Source organism: Phaenicophaeus curvirostris, chromosome 5 (assembly GCF_032191515.1).
Source record: "Phaenicophaeus curvirostris isolate KB17595 chromosome 5, BPBGC_Pcur_1.0, whole genome shotgun sequence".
Taxonomy (NCBI): Eukaryota; Metazoa; Chordata; class Aves; order Cuculiformes; family Cuculidae; genus Phaenicophaeus; species Phaenicophaeus curvirostris.
The window spans coordinates 58,082,293-58,108,636 of record NC_091396.1 but is presented as its reverse complement, the minus strand read 5'-3'; the positions used below and the strand labels follow the sequence as shown (position 1 = coordinate 58,108,636).

The 26,344-nt window shown below is 42.9% G+C and overlaps 1 protein-coding gene across 12 annotated transcripts in view; it reads left to right on the top strand.

The window, feature by feature from the left end:
* The first annotated feature begins 8,264 nt into the window (after positions 1-8,264).
* Positions 8,265-26,344, top strand: part of CDC42BPB (CDC42 binding protein kinase beta) — a 104,090-nt gene continuing 86,010 nt past the window's right edge. For 6 of the 12 annotated variants that reach the window (XM_069858899.1, XM_069858896.1, XM_069858894.1 and 3 more), the window contains exon 1: positions 8,268-8,686. In XM_069858899.1, the coding sequence (XP_069715000.1) occupies positions 8,509-8,686 (178 nt within the window). In that variant the 5' untranslated portion in view covers positions 8,268-8,508. Of the gene's footprint in view, positions 8,687-26,344 lie in introns of all 12 variants that reach the window. The other 6 variants (XM_069858901.1, XM_069858891.1, XM_069858900.1 and 3 more) reach the window with 3 other exon arrangements.

Below are 26,344 nucleotides of genomic sequence, written 5' to 3'. Positions count from 1 at the left end.
TGTGAATAAATTGATGCTATTTTGGTCCCACCTCGGCCTTTCTGAACAGTGCTCAGAAATTTATAATAAAAAACAACCAGCAGAGGATGGTTTGCCAGACAGTCATAACTAAAGAAGTAAGAGTGTTTTCTGCACAATGTCTCTTGCTGCTTTAGGATGCTTTAGGGCAGTGTAAAACCATATTTTTCCTGAATTCAATTTAGGCTTTGCTCATATCTTAGAAATAGACTGGAATATTTTCTGATTTCAACTTCTCATTATCACAAAATTATTATCTATGGATTGTCCATTGTGGAGAAGGAACCAGGGAAAAGCATACAATAGAACCTGCTTTTTATTTTGATTATACTGTTTCTGAAAATCAAAGAGCGCTTTATCACAGAAGAATGAAGTGTGTATTAAAGTAACATTACTTAAAATGCAAAAATATTTCATTTAAAGCAGACTACTTCTTTTCCTTGTAGGTAGACTTAGTCATGCTTATCTCCATGGGAACACTCCTATTAAAGTCAGTGACAGATTTTTAAAGGTTCAAGAGAGAAGACTGGAGAAGTTTTATTTTTCATCTCCAGTCGTTTCTTTCAAAACATAAAATAATTAATAAAATGCAGTATTAATTTAAAATGCAATATGATTAACACTGCTACTCTCAGCAACCCAAAAGAACTAATCCTACAGATGAGCTAAGAAACAGGAATGCATTTCCTATTTATTTTTTTGCACGTATCACCTAAACCTCATTTTATTCTCTGCAACGAACAGTACTACTGTCAGCTTGGCAGAAGCAGAGTGTCAGAGTATCTAGCAATAAAAAAAAGCCCATAAAATAAAATCAGATAATTTTAGTCTAGCATCAACTCAGGTACAAAAAAATTGCCTCTAGCAACACAATGCTTTTCACATTTTGTACAAAGATTGAGCTGTCTAAGTCTGGCAGATGTGAAGTTGCAGTAAGATAACACTATTAACTGATGAAATGGCAGCTGTACAGAGAAAAAGACACGGTGCTGCTACTTGCAAGATGTCATAATTACCAATGAGTATTTGGGTTTTTTGGTATCAACCCTGTACCACTGCTTCCACCTCCTTTGAAAATTCCTAAGTAGCATGAGTCTAAGGGGGTGTTTATGTTTTGTTTTGCCAGTCTTTCAACATTACCACGTGCTTAAACAGACTGGATCACTGAGCCATTGCTTTCCTTAGGATATCGTGGATTTGAAATCAAACCTGAAATAAAATCGAGCTGTTATGTTGCCTAAATGTGGTGATGACATTCTGTTCCAGATGTCCACAACAACGACCTCATCTAAAACCCCAGCTCCCTACACTTCAGTCATTTTCAGACAAATTCTGGAAAAAAATTAAGAACAAGTGGCCTCGTAATGATTTTGATGGAAGCAGCTGCCCACTTCAGTTAATGCTGCTCTCAAAGTGTGAATAGAATGGGGAGCCCATTTAATTTGATGTGATCCGTTTCAGGCTCCTTGTATTAAACTGCCTGTAATCAGGAAACATATTGATCAATATGACAGATGGTTTCCTGAAAGAGCAGCAGCGTGGTAAGTTCCCTTCTTTCAGGTGAATTTTAAATAGACATCAATTATTGAGAAAGAAAACTATGCAAGAAAGAAAAAATACTGAGAAAAAGAACAATGTGTCTAGGAATCTGCTGCATCTAAGCTGGAAGAACTGACGGATTAGCATGGTTTCTTCGCCTATGATGGCACTTCACTCCCTAAATCCTGCAAAGCAAACCAGTCACAAGTTATAGTATCCCTAAAGTCTCTACTTTTTTTGCTTCTTTAGGGTTTTTTCTCTTTAAGAAAGCATGCAGCAAGTACAAAATCTTTCCATATCCCAGTTTGCCTCACCTTCAGTGCAAAATGCTGGGTTATACCACTATTAAATTCCAGTTACTTACAAGAGCAAAACAGAAGCCCTGCCAACAAATGCACTTAATGGCAGAATGCACTTAACAGAAGGTAGCCTGCCAAATGGCTTTGCTGCTCTTTTTTTGTTGTTGTTGTTTTTATTATTGTTGTGAGAATGTATTCAGTAAAAATCGGAAATTACCAGAGTCTCAGTTCTTCCCAGCACTTCATGAGCAACTGCACTTTCTTTCCTCCCATTTCACTCATTATCATGCGCAAAGACAAGAGTGTTTACAAAATCTCCGTGCTCAGCTAGTGCATTAGCAGTAAGCTGAAGGAGACAGAGCTCCCTGGAAGCTGAAGCAGAGTTCTAGCACCTGTCACCCTTCCAAAAGAGCAGAGATTTTGTTATCTGTGAGAAATTTTTTATGTACTTCTCACCAGGGCTAACATCACACCAATGGTGACTTAGCTGTTGTTGTTTTTAATATTCAGTTCAATGCTCAGGCTTACATGATGCAACGTCATCAAAGCCAGCACCCACTCACAGACTATTTTTGTCTCCCAGTATGGATGACAGCTGTAGATTTACACTGCTTTTGGCAAGAAATAATTTTTTAGAATATTGCCAAATACAAACAGAGCTGGAAAGGTGACAGTTTCCAAATAAATAATTCCAGGAAGGAAAGTCTGTGATAACAACAAGATATAAACCAGTTCTGCTGCTTTTAGCCATGTTTAACTCTTTCTTACATTCTACTTTTGGAACTCATTAGTAGGAGCTTTCTGCAATTTCAATTTAATTATATTTTGCATTCCGAATCCTTAGAAAACTCCTCCCTTGCTCCACACTAGACAACTTCTCTCTCAGAAGTTTCATCTAATTTCCTTAATGAGTAGAATATATTTAGATCTTCCACCTGGATTTTTTAGCTGTTCAGAGTCTCCTCTTTGCCTATAAATATAAAAACAATTAAAATAAAAAGCAAATAAAAGATTTCAACTTGATTATCTTTCTTGTTTTGTAGAATTATCTGTGTGAATGTGACAAAATAGATATTTGCAATGTCTTCTTCAGTTGTTTGGGTTTTTTTAGCATGGGGTGTCTTCATTGTTAATGAGCAATGCTGGCAATCTCTGTCCATACTCTTTATATTTTTTTAATCTTTTCAATTCCAAAATGATCCGTGGGTGGATTTTCCTGAAGTCATAAACCAGTGACACAGCTATTTCCTCTTGCCATCAAAATTCTGTAACAGAATTTCTCCCTCTACTAGTTACTAAGTTACTTGGAGTACAGCCAAAAAAATAAATAAAAAAACCCCCACCTATATTGATCAGTTCTGAAAAAACTTTACAGAAGCCACATGGACTTTGTGCCTTCAGTTTGGTGAGTCTACAATGATTCCGGAAAATACATAAGTGAGACCCCATTCACTTAATTTTTTTCTCACAAGAAGAAAAAAGGATTTTAAAAATCAGATCCGTCCCAGAAAAAGCAGCTGTATTTTTCCACTGAAATACACCACAGGAAAAAGGAACTGGTTAGATGGATCATTTAATTCATTTTAGCCAGATCACATTTATTTTTAGTATTTGGTATTGGCACAGATGAGTAACAGAAGCACAATACCTTCAGCTGCATTTTCAAGCTTACATACATTTTTTTTAGTATGTATATCAAACGTCACTTTTCAGCTACACAGGCTTTTTGCAACTGCAAACTTTGGTGTGAAAACACAGTGTTATTTACAATAAACAAGGCTTTTAACTCTCTTCAATAGTTTTTGAAATACTTCAACCAATTCTGGAATACCTACAGTATCACTCATGAATAATCCTACACGTGCTGATTTGACACACTAAACCTTCTATAGTTGTTAAGCAGACTACAATATCATCTGTCACCCATCTGTTGTTTTCCCAGCACAGGATCCAATTCTTCCCTGTGACTCGTGTAAGCTCTTGAAACCCCTGAATTCTACTAATGTAAAAGACACCAAGGAGACTGGAAATACTAAAGTGGTTGGTAGGAAGAAAACTGCTAGTTCTTTATCCAGATGCAGTTTCCTTTATAGTGTCTTCCTTGCTGAAGGAGGTGGTGGTAATCACCATCTGCAGGAACAGATAAGCAGGGGACAGATAGATAGATATTGTATCAGGATCTTTAAAACTCTGTTCTCCCTAGCCATTACTCTGATCAGCTGCCTAAAAATAAGTCTCCAAAGTGGTAATAAATTAAAAACGTTAAATTTTCCTTTTAAATAAAGCAATGGAAGCAGAAATACAATTGGATTTGTTAAAATGTGAAGGATCATGCAAATGAATGTATTCATTATATTAAACAGTTTGAAGTCAGGTGAAAAAAACTGTAACAATGGAGGAAAATTGAGAGAGAACAATGAAAACTTCTAGATGTGCTGTCAAATATTTTTCCAAGTGGATGTTTGCAGAAGGAAGTACAAAGAGATAGAAGTCATTTAGGGAAAAAAAAAACCAAACCAAAAACACAACAAAAAACAACCTCCAAAATTATTTTAGTCCACTGCAGTTTCTCTTTGTTTCAAAATTATAGGTTCTCAGTATAAAAATATGATTCACAGCATGTTCTATCGAACTGCATTTTTTGGAACTAACAGGTCCCAACATGCCTGTACCTTCTTGATCCAGGTAGTAGGTCCAAACGCACAGCACACTATTATTATGACCTGAATAGCTCTCAGATATACAGGTATTTGGTGACAAAGGGGTATCTATCAGACATGCATTAGGGCTCCTAACACAAGTATTTCTGTGACCATCTGCTGGACCTCTCTGTTATGGTGGGAGCAATACTTTCTGCTACACAATACTCCATCTAGCTCTGCCTGGTTATTCGAAAAGGACAGCTCCCTGTAGGCAGCACTGATCGAGTGTGGCCTGGCCATTGGCCATGAAGGTGCTGGATGAGAACATACAGGTCTTTCAATGATGACCCCAGCAACTGCAGCTACCGCGGTGTAAACCCCTGCCTGCTCCAGCTCCTGGAGCTGGGGGTTTCCCAGCCCTGACAGAACCAGTACTCACCCACCTCTCTTTCCAGTGTGATAATGTTCAGAAAGCACACAACACACCATCTACTTGCCAGGGGAGACAAGCAAGGAAAAGGCATCCTTCCCAGCTCAGCTTTGCATCAGGACTTGACTGGCTGCATTCCTTGAGATGTGAACTCCCATCTCAAGCCACTCAGCATCTTGCCATAAGGTGCTGCGGGATGCAGAGACAACAATTCCCACAATAAGTTGCAATTCAAAAAAAAATAAAGCACTACAGCGTCTGGTGCCTTACACTGAGCTCCCTTCTCCTTCAGCGGAGCGTGGACAGCAGCTGTTAACACAGAGGACTCTGTTCAGGCTGCTGCTGCTATGGCTTTGAAGCCCAGCGGGTTTTGGAGGGTGCAGACAGCCACAGCTTCCAGCCACCACGTCCTGCTGTGGGGCATTGCCTACCCCAACAGCCCTGCGCCTGGTGCTGGCAGCTCCACCGAGCCAAGTCCAGCTGCAAAGCCGGGAATCGTGGCTGAGGCAGGGAAAGGGAATGCCCCGCTCCAGCCACGGCTGGACGAGCCTCCCAAGTCTCACACTGACCCTGGAGCGGCAGCACCCAGCGAAGGCCTGTACAAACAGCAGTCTCTGTGGTCACCTCTGTCATAGAGTCACAGAATGGTTTGGGTTGGAAGGGACCGTAAAAGATCATCCAGTTCCAAGCCCTCTGCCATGGGCAGGGACACCTCCCACCAGACCAGGCTGCCCAAGGCCCCATCTAGCCTGGCCCTGAACACTTCCAGGGATGGGGCAGCCACAGCTTCTCTGGGCAACTTGTGCCAGTGCCTCACCACCCTCATCATGAAGAATTTCTTCCTACTGCCTAATCTAAATCTTCCCCCTCCAATTTAAAGCCATTTGCCCTGATCCTATCAATTGAGACCATTGTAAACAGTCCCTCCTCAGCTTTCCTGAACCCCTTCAGATACTGGAAGGTCCCTATAAGGTCTCCTTGAAGCCTCCTCTTCTCCAGGCTGAACAACCTCAGCTCTCTCAGCCTATCAAGAGACTGCTGAGTGCCAGAGGGAGGGAGTGTAGAAGACAGGGAGCAGGGGACCCCATGCCTTCTCTTTGTCAGTGGCCAGAGAGTTTATCTCCCCATGCACAAGGCAGACAGGACAGGAACCCTGCCACCTAAACCACTGCTCACAGAGCTTGTCCAAATCCATCCTGAAGATCTCAGGTAATGTAGCTTCAACAGGCAGAAAACCGCTATACTCTCCCCATTGCTGATGGAGGGTAAGTTATTCTCTTTCTTTTTTCAGCAGTCTGCTCCATAGCTGAGGCCTGTTGTGTGGCCTCTCTTAACCCCACTACATTCACTTCCCTTTCACAGTCCTTATTTTCTAGAACCCAAACTCTCTCAGCTGATCCTTGGAGGGAAGCCAGAACTTGGTGTGGGGCTGGTCAGCTTCAGACAAGCTGCCTGGGCTCCAGAGCTGGTGAAGGGGCTGGAGAACAAGTTTTATGAGGAGTGGCTGAGGAAACTGGGGTTGTTTAGCCTTGAGAAGAGGCTGAGAGGAGACCTTATCGCTCTCTACAACTTCCTGAAAGGAGGTTGTAGCAACGTGGGTGTTGGTCTCTTCTCCTAAGTGATGGGACGAGAGGAAATGCCCTCAAGCTGCACCAGGGGAGGTTTGTATTAGACATCAGGAAAAATTTCTTCACCAAAAGGGTTATCAGGCACTGGAACAGGCTGCCCAGGGAGGTGGTTGAGTCACCATCCATGGGCACCCTGACCTAGTAGGAGGTGTCCCTGCCCATCACAGGGGCTGAATGGTCTTTAAGGTCCCTTCTGTGAGAAACACTCATTCAGTGGTAAAACATTGAAAAGGACAAAGTCTTCGAAGCAAAGATAATAATATTTTTATTTTACAATTCAGCACTGTATTGGATGCCCTTCTAAAAAAGGCATACCATCTTACAAAAGCAGTGGGTGTATATACTAGTTTTAGACAAAGAACCATATAAATCTCTCCAAGATTGCTCATTATTTTTTGGATTATCCAACCATGTCTGGAGACTTCCTTCAGGTTATCTCTCGACCTAAAACAACTACATCTTGCTAGACAACTAAGCATATCAATAAATTCTTAAAACTCTAAGAGAGTGTTTATTCTTTCAGGGTATTTATCCATGTCTAGAGATTGTCTGCACACCATCTCCCGATACAAGACAGACCCACCTGACGAGACAATTAAACACACAAAACAGCTGCAGCAAAAACATCAATTAATTCTCACACTTCCAACCCAAGCTATTCTATGATCCCTGGAGGTATTTAAAAGATGGCTGGATGAAGTGCTTAGGGATATGGTTTAGCAGTGGAGAGGTATGGTTGGGCTTGATATCAAAGGTCTTTTCATAGACTCACAGAATCACCAGGTTGGAAAAGACCCACTGGATCATCGAGTCCAACCATTCCTATCAAACACTAAACCATGTCCCTCAGCACCTCATCCACGCGTCCTTTAAACATCTCCAGGGAAGGTGACTCAACCACCTCCCTGGGCAGCCTGTTCCAGTGCCCAATGACCCTTTCTGTGAAAAATTTTTTCCTAAACCTCCCCCGGTGGAACTTGAGGCCATTCCCTCTTGTCCTGTCTCCTGTCACTTGGGAGAAGAGGCCAACACCCTCCTCTCTACAACCTCCTTTCAGGTAGTTGTAGAGAGCAATAAGGTCTCCCCTCAGCCTCCTCTTCTCCAGGCTAAACAACCCCAGCTCTCTCAGCCATTCCTCATAAGGCCTGTTCTCCAGCCCTTTCACCAGCTTTGTTGTTCTTCTCTGGACTCGTTCCAGAGCCTCAACATCCTTCTTGTGGTGAAGGGCCCAGAACTGAACACAGGATTCGAGGAGCGGTCTCACCAGTGCCGAGTACAGAGGGAGAATAACCTCCCTGGACCTGCTGGTCACGCCATTTCTGATACAAGCCAAGATGCCATTGGCCTTCTTGGCCACCTGGGCCACTGCTGGCTCATGTTCTGTCCCTGTCAACCAACACCCCCAGGTCCCTCTCCTCCAGGCAGCTTTCCAGCCAGACTTCTCCTAGTCTGTAGCTGCACAGGGTTGTTGTGCCCCAAGTGCTTTTCCAACCAAGCGATTCTTTCGTTCTACGAAAGTGCGGATGCGAACGCGCAGCTGCGGTTACGCCGTCCGCCTTCCCCTCCGCGTGCGAATCTGCCGAGTGCCCGCACGGGGCTTTGCCGGCACGCCCCGGCCCCGCTACGGCGCGCAGCTCGGCCCAATCTTCCTGCGGGGCTCGGCGCGGCCCTGCCCACGTCGGAGCGCGCGGGCGCCGCGCGGTGGGCGTGTCCGGGGCCGGCGGAGCGGGAGCTGCCCCTTCCCCGCCGCCGGGGAGAGGCCGGAGCGCGGCGCAGCGGGGGCGGCCGGGCCCGGCCCATGGACCGGCCGCGCCTGAGGCGGAGCCCGTGCGAGGCCGCGAGGGGCGGGAGGCGGCGGGCGGCGCGGCGCGGCTGAGCGGAGGTCACCCCCCCTCCCTCCTTCTCCTCCTCCTCCCCGGGCCTCGGCTTCCCCCGCCGCCCGAGCGGCCACGATGTCGGCCAAGGTGCGGCTGAAGCGGCTGGAGCAGCTGGTGCTGGAGGGGCCGCAGCGGCAGGACGGCGTGCTGAGCGTGGAGACCCTGCTCGACCTCCTGGTCGGCGTTTACACCGAGTGCAGCCGCGACTCGCCGCTTCGCCGCGACAGATACGTGTCCGAGTTCCTCGAGTGGGGTGAGCGCGGGGCCGGGCGGGACCCCTGCCGCCCTTGTTGGGGGTGGGGAGGGGGCGGGCGGGACCCCTGCCGCCCTTGTTTGGGGGGTGCGAGACCCCTGCCGCCCTTGTTTGGGGGGTGACCCCTGCCGTCCTTGTTTGGGGTGAGGGGGTGACCCTTGCCTCCCTTGTTTTAGGGGATGAGGGGGGTGATCTCTGCCTCTCTTCTTTTGGGGGGATGGGGGTTGACCCCTGCCTCCCTTGTTTTGGGGGATGGGGGTGGTGAACCTCTGCCTCCCTTGTTTTGGGGTGTGTGTGACTGACCCCTGCCTCCCTTGTTTGGGAGGGGGTGACCCCTGCCTCCCTTGTTTGGGAGGGGGTGACCCCTGCCTCCCTTGTTTGGGAGGGGGTGACCCCTGCCTCCCTTGTTTGTGGGGGTAGGGGGAGTGACCCTTGCCTCCCTTGTTTGTGGGGGTGTGGGGAGAGTGACCCCTGCCTCTCTTGTTTTGGGGGGTGTGGGGAGGGTGACCCCTGCCTCTCTTGTTTTGGGGGGTGTGGGGAGGGTGACCCCTGCCTCTCTTGTTTTGGGGGGTGTGGGGAGGGTGACCCCTGCCTCTCTTGTTTTAGGGGGTGTGGGGAGGGTGACCCCTGCCTCTCTTGTTTTGGGGGGTGTGGGGAGGGTGACCCCTGCCTCTCTTGTTTGGGGTGTGCGCGACCCCTGCCGCCCTTGTTTGTATGCGTGTGTGTGTCTTTGCGGGACCCCCCTCCCCGCCCGTGTCTGGGGGTGGGGGGCGTGTGGGACCCCTCGCCCTTGTTTGGGGTGCCTGTGCCCGGGGAGCCGGCTCTGGAGGCCCGTCCCGGGAGCGCCTCCCCGGCGGGATGGGCAGCGGCCGCCGCGGAGCCTCCCCGGGGCCAGGACCCGGCCGGTCTCCTCCCCGCCGCTCCCGGTGCCGAGCGGAGCGCTTGGCAGGCGGCAGCAGGAACAGCACCGGCGTGTCCTTGGCCTGAAACCCTGCCCGGCTTAACCCGAAATGTCAGGCTAATCCAGGGCTCCTCGGAGGGTTTCCTACCCGGGGGAGGGGAGGAAGGGGGAGCGGCGGGCTGGGGCCGGGAGCAGCCGCTCCTGTGGGGCAGGGGCTGTGCGTGTGTCTGGAAGGAGCGGCGCTTCCCGTGAGCCGTGCAGTTTTTAATTTGGTTTTTAAAAGGACGGGGCGGTTCCGGACAGCCTTTATCACGGCTTTGTTTAATGGTTTCCTACTGTTAAGCAGCCTGATAATGAGAAACCTCCCGTAGTCCGAAGCGTGCTGACAAAAGAAAACGTGGATACTTGGGGATAAAGCTGAGGATGAACGTTTTCTATCCGGTACTTTTTAGTTAGGACTGTTGGCTACAGGTATGCGGGTGGTAGAGATCCTTCCCTGCCGCATACCTAAATGAATTTATGTTAAAACGGCCATGGTGGCTGACTGGTTTATTCAGCCGAGTAAGTTATGAATAATAATGTGTGACCAAGGTGACTTAACTTCTCCATGGAATAAGAATTGGAGGGGAGGGAGGAGAGATCGTTGCTCAGGAGAATATTGTCCCGTTTATCATCTGTTCCATGTGTGTGCAGTTAATTAGGCTTTTAAAGAGCCCTCTTAAAAAAACCCACCAAAACAAAGGATTTCCTAAGGGAGGGGGAGGGGGCGATTTACTTCAGTAGATGCAAATGTCTGTCTCCAGCACTACAGACCAGAGCACTAGCATGTAGGGACAGCTGGTTCTCCTTAATTTCTGTGGGGACCACCACTCTTTGTCACACGCTAACAAACTAAGAGGATTCACTTCCTGGACTCTTGTATCGACGTCAGTAATGCGATTGCCAACTGAATAATTAACCACTTTATCACATCTGCCCCACAAAGCTGCAGCCTGGAGAACATGGATTATTTGTTTTGTGGTGGGAGCCCTGTACATCATCTGTAAAGTGCAATTTATTTTTATACACTTGTTTTCGAGGTGATGGCTTGAAGGAGGGATCACCTACAAACTATTAATTGTGATAATGGGACTGCAATGGTACTTTGAGCAATGTAGTGGAGGAAAGGATTTGGAGCTGGCCAAAGAAAGATACACTTTTTCCATAGCACTGCTGGTGGTTGTGTCTTACTGATTGATCCCTGCGTTGTCATTTTCTGTGTGATGAGGAGGCCGATTACCCAATTGTTTATAAAATTGCTTCTTTTAGTTCCATTTATTGTGTTCACTGAATGTGAAAAAGGTTACTGACTTGATGAAAAGTATAGCTCGCAATAAAAACAGTGTGTAGTTCTTACTGCAGTGTGGGATTACCCTAGTATAACAAAGTGCCTATTCAATAAATAATTGAAATGTATGTGAGCTACCATCTGGTGCTGTAGAGTAGGGATAAAAGTTTATAATCCAGGCTCTTGATGGTAAGGGGATGGGCCTAAAGCTGGACTGCTGTATATTTATGTTCCAACAACAAGGAATACCTTTAAAACCAATTACAGTTGATAGCATGTGCTCCTTCCTTTCCTTCAAGCTGTCAGAAACAAATAAATGCCAACAGCAAGACACCTTTTGTCTGTGTCCTAATGCCCTCACAGTCTTATTTCCACTGACAAGGAACTTATTTCTGCCTCCAGCTAATAAGGAAAGTATCATGCCAAACAAGCTGATCTTCCTCATGTTATGATGTGCAGTCTTAATTACAGACTGATTCTCTGTTAGAAGATATTCTGGATTGATTTGCACAAGTTTTGTGCGCTGTTGTGCTTCTGTAGAAGCATGAGTGTGTGGTTAAATATTTGGGATATACTTTGAACATCAGTGTGCCTTTATCGAGTGGAGACAAAAGGAATTTCCTTTAGACAAAGTAGAGACTTATCACTGAAAGTGGAAATAAGCTGCATAGGTGTTAAGGTTAAATTAAGCAAGCTATACAACAAGCATTTATTTACTATTAATATTTTGGATTTGAAACTGGGTGTGAGATATCACACATGTAAAATTCCCTTAAAATGGTTCAGCGTAGCTAATGGACTTGCTTGCATTCTTAATTGCCAAGTGAAAATAAGAGTTCAGGTGTGGTAGTTGAGGCAGGTTTTTTCCTGGCTGTGGGGAGCAGAGGAGATGCTGAATTGTGTGGTGTAGCTCCTCAAGGTGGCTGTCTCTGCTCTTTGACAACAGCACAAAGGGATGGGTGTTCTAGAGCTGGTGATTGTGGGAGAGGGGAAGTGGGGAGTCGAGGTAATTTAAGTCCTGTGTCTATCTCATGAGACTTATACCTCCTACTCTCTATTCAGCCTTGTACCTCAGCTTACTTCTGTCCTGTTAATCCTTCTACTGCTTCCTGGCAGTCCTGTCACAGGCTTATTTCTTCAAAATCTTCTTCCTATTTGTTAACCATAGAATAGTGTGAGGTGTGGCTGTTTGCCTTGAGGCGACTTGTGGCTTCCATCATTTTGGAAATGTTGTAAGAATCTGCCATTTTAGCCTTAAGCTTTCCCATGGTGAATTGAGCTTGCAAATAGACTATATTTTCCTCCTATACTGGAGATATAATACACATATTGAATAAGATCTCACCCAGTTGTGTATCACTGTGTTGATTATATAATAGATATTGAAATAATACTCAGTATTCATGGTGGGAATTGAATCCAAATCTGTCAGACAGCAGACCCATGTCTACATGTTATGAAAGAATTTCTTAAACTTGTGCTTAGTGTCTTTTAAACCTCTGCTATATATGCTGCTTCTAGAGTGAGAAATAGTGAGGAGTCCCATTTGTTCTAGTTAGACTTGCTCATTCTTCTCTGAAAGTCGTCAGTGAAACAGGGCTGCTACAGCAGTTGTGCCTCTGAGGCCAGATTGCTTGACCATCTCTGCTAGCTCTTCCAGTACTCTAGGAGGTTCCAGGAGAGCAGCCTAAACTGGGAGATACTGGAAGTGAACTGTCTTGAGAAAGTATACAGGACAGTCTGCATAGCCCTGTTAGGCTGTGGAGGTACGTCCTTTGGTGAAGCTGACCCAGGCCACTAATGAAGGCTGCGTAAAGCAATCATCATGTACAGCGGAGGCTGTGTGGCCTTTGAACTCATCAGATGGATGATTATGGTGCACGCCAGTGCTTGAGTGCTGTGGAGTGGCATTGTCCATGCCCTGCAGAGGGATCTCCTAGGAGGCTCTTCTGGCAAAAAAATGTATGCTGTCCCTTGTTTCTTATAAGGAGAGGAGGGCAGGAGTGCTGAAACAGCATTGCTGTAGCTCAGGTATCTTTGCATTACCTGCCCTTTGCATTTCAGGTACAGAGTGTTCCTCTTTACAGAGCAGAGCCTCTTGTTCTGTTGTACTGAAATATCTGAATCTTCCATAATCCTGTGCTAGTATGGCTGCTCACAGGACACCTTGCTGGCTGGCAACGCATTTGTGCTTTTCTGACATCATCTTGTTTTTCAGGAGTTATCTTCTTTGGCTGTGGTTGGTGCTTACTGCCCTTTACTTCCAGTCAGCAGGGACTGGAGCAACCAGCTGCTCGATTTTTCAACAGTTACTTGGCATAGTTTGCAGCCAGTAGGCAAGCACGTTCCAAGAAGAGTCTAAAAGGAATGGGACTTATTTGTATTCGAAATGCTCTTGGTGCTGCATACGACACTATTGCTTCAACCTTTGTTTCCTTTGACCCTGTTTTGTATTGCTGGCGTGCTACAGAGGGCAAGATGGCACATGTCCCCACCTAGTTCATTCAGTGTTGTCTCACTCCTAGACTATGTACTGACTAGTCTACTCTGTGGGAACACCTTAAAACTGGTGTCAGAGTAGCTTAGACTGGTCTGAAATGTAGTATTTTTTATCTTGAAGCAAGTGCACAGGGCACATTTGTGGACTGTCCCTCCTGATGAGTTGAACTTATATTCTGTATTCTCCATTTGTGCAAGGTCTGTTACCCAGCTAAACTGGTGTTCTGCTTTTGATGTTGTTTTTTTCTGTTTGGGTGATGGTGTTTTTTCCTGAAAAGAACCTACTTTAAGTGCAGGCTGAAGCTGTGGGGAGAAGAAAGAAGATTGCAGATGATTAGCACAAATAGATTGGCTGGGCAGCTGCTGCCAAGCCCTTGAAGACAATCCGGCAGAGTAGGCACTGGATGCTGTTGTAGTAACAGCGATATATTCCCACTCTGGACTACAGAGGAGAAATGTACATGAAGAGCACTCAAAGCAACCTCTCTAGCCTCAAGCTGCCACTTTTGGGTATATACCTCTTGCACTTGAAGCCAAAGATGGCAATATGAGAGGAAAGTTTGCAGGAAGGGTTGCTGTTGTGCTGGTGCAGTGATTCACAACTTCAGGTCACTGTAAGGACTGGTACTTCAAGATTTGCATCGTGCTGTAGCAGATGGGGGGCTCTGTGAACTTTGTGAGTCTACTCCCAGGCATGCTTTCTCCTCCTTCCAGTTCTTGCAAATAAACCTTGCAAATAAAAATGCCTAATGAGGCATGTGAGAACCTTGCAGGGCGGCCTTTCTGTCAGAATTGCGTAGAGCCTGTTGCCCCAGCCTGAAAGCAGTTGTATTCAGAAGTGTAGATGTGGATCTGAGAGTTCTTCTCAGCCTGTGTCTTCAAAGCTTGCTGCAGGGTAGATCTAGTCCTCCGACTGCCACAGACACTGGTGTGATAGAATAAGTGCTAGGTAGGGGTGGGGGCCCGATTTGTGACTGAGAGTGATGCTCATGTAGCAGGCAGAAACTATTCTTAAGTATTTTTGCAATGACCTTAGAGCTATCAGACTGAGTGTTGCTTATGAGGATCATTTGTTCAGCTTTTTGGGATTGCAGCTGAAAAAACTGTCACTCGATAGTATGTCATCTCTCTTGACTTGAGGGCTTAAATTCCTCTTTGTCTTTGCCTCCTATCCCCTGCTTACAGTATGCACACAGAAATGAACCTTGGGCACTGCCAGCTTGCATAATGTTCTTCTCTGTGCAGGCAGAAGCTGTGCAGTGAGTGATAAGCCTGTTGGACACAAGTGCAAAGTGAGTGTGGCCAGGTAGTGAAAAAGGCTGATGAACAAGAAAACTGAATTTCAGATTCTGGCCTAAATTCCTCTGCTTCAATCCTCTATCCATCAAAGCCTGTTATGATCCCTTACATCAGAGTTAGTGGTAGGAGAGTGTGGATGAGGACTCACTGGGGCAAGGTGAAGCTACAGGTACCCTGCAGAGGTTCTAGAAATGCTGATGGTGGTCATGGTTTCTTTGTGAACAGTGCAGTGTGAATGCAGCTGGAGACCTGCTCCCTTGAAGACTTTCCCTGTTGTTGAGAGAGGGGGCACGGTAGCTTGGATTGCCTTTGCCTCTCAAGCCTGTTGCATAAACTGTTTTTGTTCTTTTGAAAAATATATGTTAGGATTAATTAGTATTGGAGTAACCCAGACAGCCACTTTAGCTTCAATAGGATTGTGGTCAGGGCTGGTGGTCAGAAGGTGTGCGGTTCAAAGTCTGTTGCTGGGTGTCTGATGGACCCTTTACAGTACACACATTCTGATCTGTTGTTTTTAGAATGAGGCAGTATCTTTTAATGACTCTCTCTGTAAAATTTTATGCTGTGAAACATTGGCACTTAATGCCACAGTCATGCTTTAAGAGTGGGAAAGTAATGTGGTCTGGAGGATGAGAGATTGGCATGTGCTGTTGAAATAACAGCCATGGTGGGTGAAGCCTGTTTTTTGTCCAAAGGAAGGAAGCTGGTATCACTTTTCTCCTGTGGATAAAGTTGCTAATAAACAGGCTTTGCTGAGAGCTTGGGGCGTTATGTAGTGTGTTAAAGACTGTGACCTATATTTTCCATTTTAATTTTGCTTATACCCAGGAAGTGGCAAATAAGTCATTGATAAATTTGTCCTTATATAGAAAATGTGTGCAGCTAGAGTTTCTCATGATAAGGTATAGAATGCAGAAGTAAGGTTTTGTAAGCATCTGTAAATCTAACATTTTCTCTGATTTGTTTCACTTAGAAATCTAAAGTATTCTCACATTGCTTTTTCATAAGTAACATTAAGACATAATATTTTGCAAAAGAAATATTTAATTTACATCCTTGAAACTTCTTTGGTTGGCATTATCAATGGAAATGGCTTGGATGTTGGTTTAGTCAGCAGATTCAGGGCAATGAACTTTTTTAAATCAAATGAAGTTGAACTAACCTTTTTTTTGCGAATAATTCATGTGTGGGAGTGAGTCAGTTTCTTCTGCACCTACTAATAGAAATAAATGATTCTAACTATGTGAGTCAGAGACTTGTTTCATGAGCTTTTTTTAGTAAGTGGATTTTACTTTATGGTTATATTTTGAGTTTGTGTTTTAGAAATGTTGACCTGTAGCTGAGATTAGTTGGGAATGTTAAAATTCTACAGATTCTTCAGATGTATGCAACTTATATTTTATCCTTTTCTTATAATTTGAGGCTGTTCATGCAAGCTGGTTTTAGATGGGTTTTACAAAAAGGAAGAATTACACTTACCTAAACAATCAGAAATTTTCATCAGCCATTAATAGAACATAGTGCCTAGGATTAGGAGAGATCTTATGAGTTCATCTTTTTCATTACCCCTGTCCAATATAATGAATAGGAATGATAGACCTCAAGTAAATCTGTTTAGAAAAATAGAAGGGGCTTGTTAAAGCTTTTTACTCTATTTTTGCCTTTGATAATGCTTTAAACAGAGTTGAGATTAATTTTCTAAGTCTTTTACAAGGGACAGTTGAGAATTCCAATATATTCTTGATGTAGCTACCAAAGAGCTTGTATCATGCTCACTAATATATCCCCCTAAAGATCTAGCATTTTATTTTATTTTTAGGGAAGAGTTTTAATTTTAAAAAGCTTTTCTAGGTCAAAGAATTTCTGAGTACAATTGGTCTGTGGTTCAATGCGATCTGCTCATTTTAGCTGTCTTCTAATACTAAAATATTCCACTCTACTTTTCTCATCAGCGTATGCAGATTGCCAGAATGCAGGCTTTCATTTATAAAGATCTTTGTTCTCTATAATGAATGTAGCTTTCTTCAATAGGAAACTACACACTGTTTGCTTAAGCCTTGATTTTGCATAGACCTCAGTAATCATGTCTGTGGATATACTTAGAGTGATTTCAGATTAAGTGTATGCATCCATCATTGCCAGCTGAGGCCCTAGGCATCCTCAAGTGCCTGAGATCTTAATTTCTTTCATTCATGTCATCAGGGTCTTAACACCGAAACCTGTTCTTACTTAACTGTGGCCTAAAGCTTCAAATGTATTTAGTACCTCTGGATGCCCAACCTGAGACCTCTGGAAAGGAGTCTGACCTTTGGAAAACGGTGGGGATGCCTTCACCAAGTATTGAATCATTAAAAACGTATGGTGGTTATTAATCAGGTGTACTTCAATGACGGTTGAGGTGTAGTTCTTAATTTGCTGAATTGCAGTGCCATCGGGGGCTGAATATGTATAGCTGCCTTTCCTAAAAAGGCCGAGAGAAAAGACCAGAAGCAGCATCAATTCCAGATAAATCCTGAATTCTTTTCACTATTTATAATTGTTCTCCAGCATTAAAACAAACATGGGTAATTGCTTTGTGAAGTCCTCTTGAAATGTGTTTATGCCAGTTCAGTGAGACATGCATGTTCAGGATTTTCAAAGTCTATACAGAATTCTGTCTTGGCTTAAACCTGGGTTGTTTTAATTTTCATCAAAAAATCGGTGGAAGATGAAGTAATAAGATGAAACTTGCTTACATAGATATGTGGAAGTTAGTCTTAAAGGAGTGTTTCAGCTGTTCTGGCGTTGTTGTGCTTTTATTTGGGACTCTGTAGTTCATGGATTCAGTATTTTTGTAGATGGTGTAACTTTACCCACAACATAGCAATCGCCATAGGAGTGTGGAGATTTTCAGAATATTACGATTTCCTTGCTAGTAATGGTCCAAACTGTATGCCTTCCCTGGATAGATGAGACTTAACAAAAAGTTTTGAGTCGCTACAAGTTCTCCAAAGGTTTGTAACAATAGGTGATGTCCTAAGTGGGTTTAAACCCAGTAGTACTGGAAAAAAGACAACAAATACCATCCCTCAGCACAGAACCTGTTATTTTCAATAGGAGGTGTTAAAAACTTGGATCCCTATCAGAGTCATCTTAAATGGGTTGTGAGAAATCTCTCTCCTCATCTGAGGAAGGAAGAGGTTCCTAGGAATTACATGGTAATACGTCTGGGGCATGTGAAACCTTTTTCCCCGTCTCCTGAGGAATTTCTCTGTACCTGATTCCCTCACCTTCCAGAGGCCCATGTGTACCTTGGGGGTGGATGGGGATCATCTCCACTGCCTGTATGCCTTTGAATTTCTGCTGCTGTACAGCATTGCTTCTACAATCTGAATTTTGCTTCCCCTACCTCAAAAGCTGGCTTCTTCATGGAGCTTTTCTGTGTGCTGCCAGCTTTATTGCTGCCCGTGTGACTTGGATTATCAATACTGAAAGCTGGAGTGTTCTGAGTTCTGTCCTTTATTTTACTGTAATTAAGGCAAAGTAGAAACAGCAGGAGGGTGACTTTAGGCGTGAAGATCCTGTTATCATTTTGAAATATGTTTCCTAAGGTTTGCTTTTTAAGACACGTGTTTAGTCTTTAAATTTAGCCCTTCCTCTGATAAGGATTAGTTGGGTCGTCATGTGTTGTCTTCCTCCCCTGCCTCTGTTTCTGTGTATGATGGGTTATGTGGCTGTGTTCTCCTTGTCTCTTGTTAGCACTAGGAAATGGACATGTAGTGTGTGTGCTCTGCAGACTTCGTTCTGCAGTCTTCTGACTGTTCTTGAGCTATGGACCCAGACAAGAGTAGCAGACGTATCTTTTCTATGGCTAGGTATACTCAAGTTAGAAGTTTGTATTGAAAACTTTAAGGAATTCAGTTTCTGTTATCTAGCGTGTGATCATTTGCACTATGAGCGAAATGGGAATGTAATATCTGTCCACGTTTTCTTTCTTGTTTATGTGTGCTTTAAAGCAAGGGTGGGGTCTTAGTGAGCACTCAAGATCAGTGTTTCCTTTTAGGACAGCTTTGTTGCCTTGCAAACCTCTCGTGGGTTTACTCACCTGAAAAAAAGGAAACTGCATTTTTTGTGATTCAGAACCTCACCCTGTATGACTTATTACAAGAGGCTGTGAGAAGAAAATGTTTACATGTACAAATGGCTAAGTCATCTAAAGGTCCTCATGGAATAACTGGTAACTAGTAAGCGCTAGAAGTTGATTTCTAAGTGCAGAGTGAAGGCTGGAGTCTGTGGTATTTAATCTTTCTGCTTTTTATGGGTAAGATGGTATTTTTCCTAAACTCACAACACTTCATCTTTCTGAGAAGCTGCAGATGAGTTAGCCTGTTGTGTCACGGGGAAGAAGCACAAACGTTTTCCTCCCAGACCAGCTTTAACTAGTTGTAGCAAAATGCCGTAGTCATGTGGTGTGGTATTGCTGCATGGAGGAATTATGTTTGACTGTTTCAACTTACTCCCTTATGTAACTGAAAATATCCGTTACTAGCAAGTTCAGCCTTTGGTTTCCTGGACAGTTAATAGTAAAGTTGGGAATAATGACAATATCGAACAGTTTTTAAACTGTGGCCTGGTATTCCAGATAAAATTATACAGGACAACATACAGTGGGGATACCTAACCGGAGGCTGTATCAAGCCCACAGGCTGTCTTTATCTTAGCCTTAGAAGTATTTACGGGTTATTAAGGCAACTGATCTGTGGTTGTTGCTCTGTATATGTTACTGTAGGCCAGCAGGATTTACTGGATTGCATGCAGTGCTGTACCAATAGGACTGTACTGCTCAGGCTTGACCCAGGCAGGTAAGAGCTAGTCTGATCTAAGTCCATGGCTGGAAATAGTCAATGCTTGTGCATCCCAAAGCTGACTGTGTTTGATGTGTATTGAAAAGACAAAAGACTGGACACTTTGAGAAGGAGAGGGGATCATTTTTAAAAAATTCAGTGATGGAGAAACTTTTACTGCTTTTAGGAAAGAGCTTTGCAGTAATTATCCTCAAAGTTAAATGTGTACATGTATTTGAGTGGCTCAAGTCAGAAGCAGAAGTGCCCTGGTGATTCCGACAGAATCAGAGTTACTGATAGTCTAGTTATAAACTTCCTGTTCTTGTGGGTGATATTTAACATTGTAAAGGTTTTGTTTAATCTTTCAGGCACTTTTTGAGGGTGGGGATAGCGGAGATTACATTCTACACTTTACCTTTTGTTTACTAGCATTGTATTTCCTTCACACTGTAAAACCTCACAAAGTTCAGCATAACAAGTGCGAAGTCTTGCACTGTGGAGCTGTAGAAGTTGGACAATGACCAAGTAGAGAGCAGTCTTGCAGAAAAAGATTTGAAAATCTTGGTAAACATGTGGCTGAAAAAGTCAGTAGTTCATTGCAGAAATTGAAGCTACCTGCATAAGAACTGCAACAGCAAGTGTATAGCCAGCAGGTTGAGGGAAGTGGTTATTCTGCTCTTTACAGCACTTGCGAGGTCATTTCTGGAGTACTGTGTCCAGTTTTGGGCTTCCCAGTACAGAAAAAAGCACTGGGAAACCAAGTCCAGCAGAGAACCACTGATGTGGTTGGAGGCCTGAAGCACGTGATGTGCAAGAAAAGCCTTGAGGTACCTAGATTTGGCGAGCCTGGAGAAGGAGAAATCTGATCATAATCCTCAACTGCCAGATGTGTGGTTGGAGAGAATAGAGGCAGACTTGTTTCAGACGCACCGCCAGAAAACAGAGGCAATGGACACAGGCTATGGCAGGGAGGATTTTGACTGTGTGTAATGGAAGAATAAATGATTCCCGTTGAAGATGGTCAGGTACTGGAAGAGGCATCCAGAGAGATGATAGTTTCTCCATCCTAGGGGATAAACATCGACTGGATGAGGCCTTGAGTGACCTGATTGAACTTTGATGTTATCTCAAACTTTAGGAGGTTGGACTCTGATCCTCAGAGTTCCTTTCCAACCTAAAATTATTCTGTGATTCAGTGTTGTCTTTCTTTCCCCCCCCCCGTGTTATCAAGTTCATTTAGCCTCATGGCTGCTTTAATAGACAAAAAAAAAATATTCTTCATACTTCTCAGAATGAAAGTAAATATGTAAAATAGAATCTTCTTGATGTTGCAGATAAAGTAGTTGACATAACTGATGTAAATATACTTGTCTTTTTTTTTTTTTTTGTAATCTCAGATGTTTACCTTGTTTGCTTGGCATTTTACCACATAGTCTGAAAGTAAGCATTGATGAGTTTTTAACTAAATTTTAGGCTCGTGAATGATAGGAAACTGGTTTTTTTTCATAATGGTCTGCCACGTATTTAATGAAAGCATCAGTTTCCTTGTTCCTGGAAGAGAATTTCCAGAACAGGTTTCATGAACTTTGAACCTGTGTTTTATGTTTAGTACTTTTTCCAAAGCATAGTTTCCTTATGTCTAGTTGTTAGCCTTGATATCAGTTGAAGTACTTTAAAACTTAGTTACATGGAGCTGTCAGAAGAGCCTGCAGTCCTTGCATGACTGTGAGCCTGAATCTTGCCTTACAGAAAATACAGGGTCACCTGTCTTGCTGGATATGTTCTAATATGATAAAGGGATCTCCATCTAGTAGGGTTCCTAATATCCTTGTATTTGACAATATATGGAGTCTGACTAAGCAGTTGCTTACAGCAGGGTGAAACAAGTGTTCCTCATAGTTGTAAAGATCTCATGGGAGATACCTGTTTTATTTCATCTGTAAAATAAGAGCTTGTGCGACTTACTTGAAGTTGGACTTGCTAATATTCCTCCTTGGTGACAGTGCACTTAGCAAGCCAAAACCCACAGTAAATTCAATGTTTCAAGATGATATTGATATATGGAAAATAGCATGGGAAGTTGCAATGATGAGCAATGTATAAATGGAACAAACCCCAAGAACTGATTACTGTGTTATGTTGTAGTTATTAGTAGGGCATCCTAAGTGACACTTAGCTTTCCATACAATGAATTTATATCTGTGACTTTGAGTACATTGCTTGCAGCAAACTCCTGGGAAAATAAGATTTTTCAATTTTCTTGTGATTTCTAGATGCCTGGAAGTCTAGTAGACATCCTTGTCAGAGAACATCCACTGTCAGCTATGTCATGAAAGCAGTCATTGACAGTTCTATATAATATAATGTAGTGGTTCATTACCCTTTTGGGTTAAGGGCTGTGTATGTGAGCAATTTATAATGTGTGCTAATTTTTCAAAATAAACTGTCAACAGAGTGATGTGTTGTTTCAGATGCTGTGCTTGTGAGCCCTCAGCTTTGTTTGTGATTGATGTATGGAAGTTGTTCACATTGTGTTCTGGTTTCAGTGCATCGTTATCCTCTTGGGAGGTACCTGCACACTGTGCAGATACCTTAGCAGGGAAAAAACAGTTAGTGAAGTAATGGCAATAACTTATTTTTTGGTCTGAGTTTTGCTACTTATAACAACTGAGAAGTATCGCCTTCCTCTCATGTTCTTAATTTCATCTTTTGTTTCATTGTTCAGACTTCTTAGTTCTTATTTCCTATTTCTATTTAGAGAAGGCAATTTGCACTGATGTCTTTAAAACAGCAATGCAAGCTTGTGCACACATTACTGCGATGATCTTTTGTATCACTGCCTGTAACGTCACAGAGTCACAGAATCACTGTGCACATTGGTAATAATAGTGCTTACTTCTAAGTATATGCTCGATAGCTACAGAATAAATAATACAGGGACTATACTGGAAAATGTGCTCCAGTAATGTACCTTCAGAGCTCTGTGGGGAGCTCTGAAATGGGTGACAGCTGGTGGAAGATAATGGATTATGTTTCTGCAAGAGAGAAGCATGGGCAAGACCTACTTCTTTCTTCAATCTCATTGCTCTCATCTCTCCCTCCCCCCTCATGTTCCATATAACACTTAAGAACTTGTCCTCTGTGTTTTCTGAGGGACTTAGGTGGAGGTGGAGACTGTTAGTTATCACTTTTGTGTTTAAAAAAAAATTTAAAAAATATTAATTGGCAAGGAAATAAATTTAGCTGTGTGTAACAATTCATGGAAGAGGAAATCAACACTGTCTACTCGTAATCCTTTAACACTTGTCCAGAAATAGATTGTTGAGGAGTCATAGTATTTGAATTAAAATTTGCAGCGTTAGAATAAAAAATAAGCAAGTACATGGATTAAAAGGGACTGGGAAAAGCATCACGTAGTCTTAAATATTGATCAATACACTGTAAACAGTGGTCAGGCCAGATGTTTATCACTTCTGGAAGTACCAGGTAGCCTGTACTTTGAGGAAAACTTTAAGTTGAGCTTATGTGTTAAAACATCTGTTAAATATGATTTTGAATGCGAGATGGAACTGATGGTACTTGAAGAATAAGTTGTCATATGTAATAACTTAAAGATTCTTACCAGACTTCTGGGGAGTTTCATGTGTTAAAATATGTTCACGTAAGAAAGATGAGGCTCCAGATTGACATCTGAGTTCTTTGAAAATGCATTTATTATAGAGTGGTTCTTCAGAAAAGGCAAACTTCTCAAATTTTGATTTTATGCAATACAGTCATAAATGCTACTGGCTTTTTTTCCTTGTTTTACAATAACAGCTGCACGGACAGTGAGGGATGAACTTTTGCCAGTGACTCCACAAACTACTCAGATACCATAAAATTTCTTAAAATCATTTGGTACATTTTTTGTTCCTGTGTAAGAATAACTTCTGGTATAGTCTGGGCACCATAACAGAACTCGTGATGAAGTGACACATGCTGCTCATGCAAATAATACTGGGGAATAATTCAACACATAGCTGTTCCTCATATTTCTTTTCAAAGATACCATGTGCCTAGATCTTTTTAAGAAATGGTAGTGCTATGAACTTGTTTTTAAAATTTAAATTATACAGGAAACCAGGGTTAAGCTTCCAGAAATAATGGTAAAAGTGAAATTGTGTGGTTGTGTAAGCATTAGGATGGTTTCCAGAGGAATGGTCCTCAAAACTTGAACTCCTTTACAGAAGATTTGAACAACAAAAATGTGAGCTTTGTAAGTATGTTCTTCCTTCCTTTCAACACTGCATTGTATCTGTGTCTTGGAGACCATTGTCAGACACGTGTTGCACTGTCTCAAAGCTTGCGTGTTACTTTAAAGGCCATGAAATTACCAAGAGATTAAAAAACTCGTGTCCTTGCCAGATTAGCAGTGGCAACCCAAAGGTAGAATGACATGTTACTAAACAAGCAGTCCTGAGCACCTTTTTCATGTAGACTGGAAACAAAAGAAGACATAAGTGGCATAAATATTGAGAATATCTCTTCCAGACTTCTTTCCATTTGAGAATTCCAGAGAAGTTTATGGAACAAAACGATTACGTAGCCTCAGCTCTGCAGTACTAGTGTCAAAAATTAAACTAGTGTGTCTGAACTGCAGTATCAGGATGAAAAACTTGATCGTCCTTAAAAGATTGTGGTTTGGGACCGAACGTGTTGTTTTTAAAGTGAGTCAGTGCAAGTGGAAAATATTATTTAAGAGCCAAACCAATCACTGAATGGTCAAAGCAACCAAGGTTTACTTAGATGACACTGAGATAAATTAGGAAAGAAAAATACTAAATTCTGTGTGGAAAAAGAGAAAGGAATGGGGTATAGCTAAAATGGTGTATAAGCAAGTGGAAAGGCAACCATTTGGCTTTTCTCTGTAAATAGTTGACTTCAGCATCTGTACTAGTTTGCAGTTACATTGGAGCAGCTTAAAGTATTTTGAAGATTGGTGGAAATTTCTTCTTCAGCATGTGGTCATGTCTTCTGTTGTGGTCTCCTCAAAGGCCATGTACTGTGTCAGAAGATTCCTGGAAGGAAGTTAATGCAGATTGGTTCTTACTCTGTAAATGGGAGGTTCTAGAAGCACATTCGTGCTGGTGGGATTTTCCAGCTGCATCTGTGCTGGCATGCGGATGTTCACCTTGATGTTGCTCTAGAGCATCCAGCTGTCCAGTTGAGGAGGGGTGTGATAGAGTGGCTTTGGGCACCTGGCATTCAGCCAGGGCCAACCCACTGCAAATACTAGACCAAAAGTGTGTTCTATGATACACAAAATGTTGAGACGGGGGAAAGACGTTATTCAGTGTTCTGTACTTAAAATAGGAAAAAGTTGGGCAAGAAAACATGGTAAAAATGTAGGATGAGGAGAAGACAAGAAGGAAGAACTCCATCCCAACTATACTAGGACAGCTGTGTTTAGAACGCTTGGAGATTTGGAAGTGTTTCTAGGGAAAAGCATGGTGGTGTTCTGTTTTTAGATTCTTGTTCTGTATGCTTTGCGTATACATGCTATGCTACAGCTCTTTAGTTGTTCTCCAAGGCAGTTGGATTTTAAAAATACACTTCTAACTGTTCAAGATTTGACTTCCTTAAGGACAAGGGTTTGATTTAAAGAACACTGAAAATTTGAACATATATAAACTGTTGTGTGTTTAGTATTCTAAATTCTTGTTTATACAGAATGCTTTCTTTCAGGGATATTCAATGTGTATTCAAGCCTCCCCCCCTCCCTGCTTCCTAGCTGAATTTAGATTGATTTTTATTCTAATTTAATAGCAAGGTTTTTTATTATGGTCACTTTGAAACTTCAGATTAATTCATTCATGCTGTTTAGAAAACTGCTAAATTTAATGGGCATCATTCTATAACAGAATTCCTGAATTCTGCAAACTTCTTGGTTTACTTCTTAATAATGACATTTTGGGGCATTTTGAGCCATGAGCACTTAAAAAAAAAAAAATAAATCTGTACTACCAGTGATCTAGGTACCATAGTTTGAAGCTGTTTCTAGAAATCTACATCTAAGGCTGGATTTAAGATCTCCTCACAAATTTCCAGTAGATATTCTTTCCCCTGAAAAATCTAGTCTTTAATTCTCCATTTTCAATTTTAACTGTAGCATATGGAAAGCCTGGGGATGGGTATAGACAAATTTTGAAATGTGCTGAGTCAAGATGCATGGTCAAAGGAGAGGCATGTTGCTTCTTCTGGATAAGTTTTCATCACACCTTGGAAGACTGAGAGATGTATTTCTCTTCTCTTTCTGCTCTCTTTATATCCTTTCTGAGCAAGTGTCAGGAAACATTCTTCCCTCTGGAGATGCACTGGCCTTCTGAATACCCCCCAACCCAGGGATTTTTCTGTTGCGGTTTGCTGACTGTGGAGACTACTTCCACTTGCTCCTTATGCCCTGCTTGCCCTTTGTTATGTTGTTGCTGACTTTTAGCACTCACAGTCAGTGAAAATAGTGCTACTATAAACGGTCTTCCTCTTCATCCTTCCTAGCCAGGGGCATCAGAAGGAGCAGAGCAAGGTGGAATGGCTTTAGCTGTAGAGTTCCTGGTCTCGAGAGGGAGCTGAAGAGCTGGAAGTATTTTTAATAATAAAAAAGCCTCTCTGAGCCTGCCGCTATAATGCATAGCAAATCTTAACATGGGACTTGTTAGTATTCGGTGCAGATTTAAAGATTATCCCCCTCTTCTCTACCTCCGAGTAACGAGCTACTCCAAATATTCTTGTTCATGGTTACAGTAATTGCTTGTTGCATGTCTTCGTGGCCT